We start from the raw sequence: 7160 nt of genomic DNA, 5'->3' as shown, positions 1-7160 counted from the left end.
CTTTAACTTTCTGAAACCACGTTGCCTGTGCATCCAACAACGCCAGCACGAGTTTAGACGATGGCCCAGAGATATTCCAGGAGCGACGAGACGTACGAGCATGGCAAAAATGAGTATACGGAGCCGTGTACGACACCCTCCCCCTTGCGAAACATCCAACACAGAAGATGGTATGAAATGCATACGAATGACAACAGGAAGTCTAGTCAAGATCAGTTTGCACCCACGAGCGTTTACAGGAGACACGCCATTGACGCTCAACCTACCAGCAATCTACGTGTCACCGTGCAACGTGAGACCTCTGGCAGACTGAGAGACAATTACAATGTCATCAGATTCCCAGAAAACAGTGTCAGTGAGCAAGGGCACTCAAGAGAGGACAGTCGCTCACACACTTTTGACAGGAGCAGGTATTGCCCCACCAACAGGGCTAGAAACTGGGAACCTTTGAGAGGCAGAGAAAACAAACAATTTGAGAGAGCTACTCAAGTCCTCGGTCCAGAACACCGCGTTCGGGAAAGAACCGCATCGCCTGCAACGTCTGGCTTATACATGCAGGGGGGTCCTAAACATAAGCGTCCATTTCAAAACTTTGCTACGAGTTTCCGTCACAATACCGAAGGGCATGTTAGCACGGGCCTGCGTGAAGTCAGGAAGCGTAGAGCAGAAGAATTTCCTGAGACTTCCCCAGTCCACGTCGATTGGCGTGACACGTGGAAGGACTTTGACTCCGACCCAGTAGCTGGTCATTCCAGAAAGAGACCCCGGATGAGCGAACGGCGATACAATGACTTGGAGTGTTACTCCAAGAAGTTTACACCTGCCAGTCGTAGGGCGGAAGATGAGGCTCAAAAGCGTAGGAGAGCCGGTGAGAAGCTGTCTAGCAGGCCCTGGGTATCCAGCAGGGAAGTGCTCGTGCGCAGAGACCGGACTAAAGCCAAGAGACATTTGGAAGAGGAGGACCGTGCAAAGAATTCTCCAGCCGACCATGAGCGACGCCACCTTGTCCCCGGTCATTCCAGAAAGAGACCCTGGAAGAGCGAAAGGCATCTCCGTGATGAACGAGTATCCAGGAACATTGCAACTGACAGTGAGAGCGAGGAAGAGGTGCAGGCACCTGAGCTAACCGGTGGCCGCGTCAGCAGGTCATCCGGCTGCTCCAGCAGAGAAGTGCTTGTGGAGGAAAAGGGTCCTGTAAAAGATTTCCCCGTCGACCACGGCCGCCGCAGAAAGAGATCCAAGGTTCTTGCAGCAGAGAGCGAGGAAGAGGTGCAGGTCCCTGAGCAAACCGGTGGTCGCGTCAGCAGCTCAGGCAGCAGCTCAGGCAGCAGCTCAGGCAGCAGCTCAGGCAGCAGCACAGGCAGGAGCACAGGCAGGAGCTCAGGTAGCAGCCCAGACAGCAGCTCAGGCAGCGGCTCAGGCAGCGGCTCAGGCAGGGGCTCAGGCAGCGGCTCAGGCAGCGGCTCAGACAGTTCCTGTAGTCCCGGTGGCTCAAGGAATGTAAAAAAAACAAACATTGACTACCTTGTTGCCGTTAAGAAGGTACCTTCCAAGCCAAATCATACCAGAGTGGCTACCTCGATGCTTGAAGAAGACACTGTGTCTCCTGAGCTCCAGTCTAAAAAGAAGGCTTCAAAGGCCAAATGCGCTGAGGCTGTAGACGCCACAAGTAATTCCAGCACAGCTGACACAGAGATGATTCGTGCTAAATCTGGATCTACTGAGACAGATCCTGTGTCTGGCACAGAGGTGCAATCTGCCGATGATGCACACAAGTCCTCGCTCCTGTCAAGGGCTGAAGAAGTGCTTGAATCTTCAGCTGAGCCTCAAAATGACCCCGCTGGCTGCCAGGATTTGGTCGCCGCGTCTGAAATCATCGCCGCTGTTGCCGCTATACCAAATGTCACACCTGAGACCCTGTCAATAGGCCGAGCAACGCTTGAACCATACGGCGAAGAATCATTAAGCGCGCCTCAGGGTGGCACGCCCGGCCACCAGGATTCGGTCGCCGCGTCTGAAGTCACAGAGCAGGACGCTGCTGTTGCTGCTATACCAAACGCCACACCCGAGACAGCCTCAACAAGCCGAGCAACGCTTGAACCATGCGGCGAAAAATCATTGAGCGTGCCTCAGGGTGGCGCACCTGACCACCAGGATTCTGAAATCACAGAGGATGACGCCGCTGTTGCTGCCATACAAAATCCTATGTATGTCGTAAAGTTCATTTATTCTTATAATCATTTTAATTGCAATTGTCTTTCCTTACGTTGCGGTGACAGTTTCTATTCTAATGGTTTCTTCTCCTCTGTAGGACGACGACTGCACTGCAATCCCTGTTGGACGGTGAAATTCCAACATCTTTCCAGGACTGCCACAACATGGGCCTCTTTGCAGAGGTAAATGCCTTTGAGCCACCACACCCTATGTCTGAGGCAACCAACTTAGAGGACGCATTTCCAATTATTCAAATGTACACCTTTTCCCAGGAACAAGTGCCTGCAACAAACGAGTGCCATTCTTTCCCTCATCAACCCCAGCTTGAGGATGCACTGCACACACCCCAGGTTCTACCTGTGGAATCATTGACACAGTGCTCCTCTCACATTCGAGGCAATGCGCCTCTCGCCCCACAGCTTCAAGCGTTTGAGGTGCCCTATGCACACGTATCGCGTCAGCCATCGGCTCCACAAAACCAACACTTTGAGCAAGGTGACGCGCAAATGTACAACCCACCGCCGGTGACTGTGGAACAGCCCGCATATTCCACTGCATGGAAGCACCAGGCACCTCTCGCTCAAGCCTATCCAGGGCTTGAGGTGCAGCCCTCAACTCCACACCAACACCCCGAGCACAACGATGTTCAAACGGACAATCCACTGCCGGTAACTGCGGAACAGCCTACACTCCATCACGCCCCCTATCTTCCCAACCATCAGGATGGAACGGGGAGTTTGCTGACTATGGTGAAACGGTCAATACTGTGTTCTGTCTGCAAGATGATTTTCAATAGGGCTGTGATCTGTCGCGAGTACTTGATTCAGCTCAACAGACCCGTCCAATGTGTGTGCGGCTGTGTAATCTGCACGCTGTGTTATCGCGAGCAAGGAGGTTGCCGTATGCACAATGTGTCATCCAAACAAGGCCCCATCTGCACCCTAGTTAACGCGATAGCCAGTTGCCCCGAGCTAGAGGGTCTAGGAGACTGGGACGTAAAACTCAACCTTGATGACCATTTTAAGACGGATGACCAAGTCAACAGGCACGTGCAGCAGATCACGGAGCAGGCTCACCCAGATCTACACACTGGTAACTCAATTTTTTTTTGTCTGTCTGTCTATCTGTCTGTCTGTCTGTCTGTCTGTCTGTCTGAACCCTGAACTGAGAGCACGTTTCCTTTTCTACGTAGCTTTCAGGCATCTCATCGACAGGAACGACAGCATGTCCTTCAAGTACTGGGAAAGCGAAACTTTGCCAGAAGAGATGGCCTACAGATACGTATGCATCCCTCACATAAAGGGCTTCTGGGATCATGTTCTGGTGGGAAGTCGTCCTCCGTCAAAGACCGAAACGATGATTGGTCCCGATGAACACTTACCAAAATTATTCAATGTACGCCTGGGCTATGTCAGGTTTCACTGGTGCTGCTTTGTATTACAGGAGCAGGTCATCTTGGCTATGTGGTGCACTTTGGTGCCCGAGAGAGGGCTGCCTAAAGTGGTCCCACTCGTTGATACCACACTAAAACCCATTACCTCAAGCAAAGAGTTTAGAAACATGGTTTTCTTTTTGGCAAGGTGGTTTACAGTCCAGTACGCATCCCAGAAAGAGAGGCAGCTCAAAGTGGTTTTGGACTGTAAACCTTCTGAAGGTTCTACCTTGGTCCACATCATAGCTTTGCTGGCTTACAAAAGTGGGATGGAGAAAGTGAACCCCCAAGTCGTCCAGCGGCGAGCGAGAAACAATGTAAATTACCATTTTAACTCGAGTCACGCCAACGATATGTTCAAATGCCCTTACGTTCAGAACTCGGAAGGATGTTACATCAATATTGTCGATGAATTTAACAGTTTCAATGACCATCAGGAGGCTAACGGTCTCACACAAATATATACTGAGCAATTTTTTTGAAATATATGGCGACACTGCAGTTACTCAAGACGGGTCATGGGAACCGGTTTGAAAACAACGGGTGTAGTCTTCAATATCATAGTGTAAAGATAAGATAGATGTCCCAAACTATGCACGTATCATTAAGTCAATTTATTATTCTTTTTGTTGTTTAAACATTCATGTTAAGGATAAATAAAGTTTTCCTGGCACAGTGTTTACCGAGAGATGTCTTTTTTTATTATTGCAATGTAGTGTCACCATTGTGATATTCTTAGTCAAACGTCAGGTGTACTGCCACTCTATGATGTTTATAAGGCTTGTTCCTCCTTGTTTATGAGTAGTATTGCGTCGGAGTCATGCCTTCCACCCGCAGTAGAAGTTCATCCGTGTGCAGAAAGAGGGCACGAGAAGAGTCGTCTGATCAGTGCAATGATCATTCTCACATGAAACTGATAGCAAACTTAAAACGTGAAATTCTGGAGCTCAAGAGGACACTGGATCTGCAGTGTGACCAAAGGAATGAAGCTCTACATGACAGAGTGGGTTTTAACGTGAATCGTGAGAGAGGGGAACACTCAAAAGCGGACGACGCTTCCATTTACGCTGTGAGCGAAGCTCACAGGCATACATTGAATGAACTCGAACTGTGCCAAAAGGAGCTGGAGAACACGAGGGAGGCTCTCCAGGAAGCCTGCGAAGAACGAGAAGCCTTAAGAATAAGGTTGTCGGTGAGCCAGACTACCGCCGCTGTCACAGAGCCCGGGGGAGCAGCCCTAGGGGCGCCCGCGGATGAGTTTCACCCTCATTTAGACTGGGTGGGGAAACATTATCTCGCAGTGTCCCTGCCGGAGGATCGCATGTTCAGACCGGGTCAATGTGTTACTCCGGCGGGCGTGTTACAGAAGCTGTTTGAGATGAGGATAGGCGATAAACTGGCCACTGGGTTCAGCGTGCTTTTGGAGAACATAAACATCATGCTCTCTCAACTGGAGCCCGAGTGGTACGCCAAACACTTTGGATTCTGCAGAGCCTACGTGCACGGCAACCAATACAAATCCACGGACAGGGTGGACACCGAGGACTTTGCCTGGCTTCTGTTTGAGTACAGGGCGCACTCTCCGCTGATTGAAGTGCTAACAGGGCTGCTGAACGTGATGAACAGCACAGGCAAGGGAGGAGTGACAATAGCGGCCCTACACACGAGCAAGAGTGTGTACAGCTCTTACGTCACGCTGTTCAGAGACACGGTGTCCAGAGCCTACGAGAGTTTTGTACGCGTGCGAGAGAGAGCTCGGAAGGTCAGGGAGACTCTAGGTGTCGTGTATGTGCCTCTCACGTCGGGCTTGGGCGCGGATCAGAGTGACTCTCAAGGAGATTCTGGACGTGTCAGAAGCGTAGTCTTACGCTCTGTACTGGAAGGGATTGAGGCCCCCCGTCACAAGAGTGGCGTTTCAGCAAAAGCGAAAGCGGCAGATGGCGACGTGTTGTCTCGCCAACGGGACCCGCTCAATTTGGAGCATTCCCTCTCAGTGTTCATGAAACGCAGAGGCCTGGAAGATCAGGACAAAGAGGGGAGGTCTTCTGTTAGTTGGACTAACTGGCAACAAGGGTCAACGTCCCAACTCAGAGCCGGGGCCTCTTCAAAAGCGTGTGTTGTTCGATTCAACCTGGTCCAACAATCAACCCGTTCTATAGGTCTCTACAAATAGAAAGGGACTGAATTGAATTGAAACAAAAAAAAAGGTGTGACCTTGGTAGACACAGACATGAGTACAGGCTCAACCAAGCTACACGGACGAACGGGAGGTGATGCGGCGGGATCTGGGAGCAAGAGGCCACGCGTAAGTGAGGAGGATCTGAGAGCGAAGGCAATGTTGGCCATGTCCGAGGTACTGGCCAGGAACAATGGGTTAAGGAAAATGATGAAGCTCGCAAATGTCCGAGGCGACCGTGTTGACACTGGCTCTGCTCAGTGGCGACGCTGGCTGTGGCAAGTCTTACGCTATAACCCTGCTGGAGAAAAAACTCAAGAGCATGCACAGGAGCGTGACCGTGAGCCGCCATGACCAATAAGGGCAGCCGGTACTCTGATGGATTTGTGCTTACTGGCAAGTCTACACTTTTCACAAGATGATGGGTTTCACAAAGGACCTCCTGGACGACAAGCTTTCGCTCGAGGCCATTTACTCGGGCCTACTGCAAAGTACACTGGCACGTACTTTCCAGTTTTGAGACCTGCGAGGTCCACCGCGTCCAGCGCGGCAGAACAATGTGATTTGACGGACACTCGTGCAGACACCTGAGACCAGAGTCGTGCGCGGTGTGCAGCAAAATCTTTGAAAAGACAATCGCCGAGCGGGAGCTGAATGCCTCCACCGTTCCTGGGGGCGAACGTGCTGATTGTAGACGAGTACGGTCTGATGAGCGTGGGACCTGCTGGAGAGGATGCTGTGCTGCCTGGCTCTCTTCTATGGCCCGGGTAAGGGTCCTCTGATAGTCTTCCTCCGGTAGCGTCTCACAATGCAAGCCCGTGGGATCTAGCCTGCGCATTTGGGAAACGGGGCGCTTCGAGGGCCTCCTCTCGTCTGCCACTCAGCTCTTTGTCAACAGGCGGCAGTTTTTGAGGACCCGGGTTACGCGGAGGCCGTGACGTATCTTCAATTCAACACGGTCACGAAAGAGTCCCAGCGCATTTTCAGGAGTCAGGTGTCCGTCGGGGAGCCCGATGTCATGAACCCTGACTACGAACCCAAACAGCTGCGGATCTTCCATCAGGACGAACAGCAGCGTGCCTACACGGCGGCCTACATGAGCAAGGTGACAAAGAAAGCATGCGCCGCGGACAAGTTTGTCAGTATCGTTCGCAACCGCGCTAGCTCTAAGGGGCCTGGCGCATGGTACGAAGTGCTGAAGCAGGCTGCCAGACGCTGCCCAAGCTCTTTTCGGTGCCCAGATACCGCCAAGGGACTCCCCCTCCCGGGGAAAGGGAACTACCTGACGGTGGACAAACTGTGGGTGGGTGCAAGGTGCGAATGATCTGGCACATGGAC

At 51.9% G+C, this 7160-nt stretch overlaps 1 protein-coding gene across 2 annotated transcripts; it reads left to right on the top strand.

Moving 5' to 3' along the window:
- The first annotated feature begins 6 nt into the window (after positions 1-6).
- On the top strand, positions 7-4324 carry LOC114850816 (uncharacterized). Of its 2 annotated transcripts, XM_041069739.1 has the most exons (4): positions 7-2207; positions 2312-2396; positions 2487-3306; positions 3407-4324. In XM_041069739.1, the coding sequence occupies exons 1-4, from the start codon at positions 61-63 to the stop codon at positions 4126-4128; spliced, it is 3774 nt and encodes a 1257-aa protein (XP_040925673.1). In that variant the 5' UTR covers positions 7-60; the 3' UTR covers positions 4129-4324. The 2 variants fall into 2 exon arrangements, with proteins under 2 accessions (XP_040925673.1, XP_040925672.1); XM_041069738.1 differs by having other exon boundaries at positions 2312-3306.
- Positions 4325-7160: the final 2836 nt, after the last annotated feature.

The sequence above is a fragment of the Betta splendens genome, unplaced genomic scaffold, assembly GCF_900634795.4.
Source record: "Betta splendens unplaced genomic scaffold, fBetSpl5.4 scaffold_29, whole genome shotgun sequence".
In the NCBI taxonomy this organism is placed as follows: Eukaryota; Metazoa; Chordata; class Actinopteri; order Anabantiformes; family Osphronemidae; genus Betta; species Betta splendens.
This window is presented reverse-complemented; position numbering and strand designations above follow the sequence as displayed.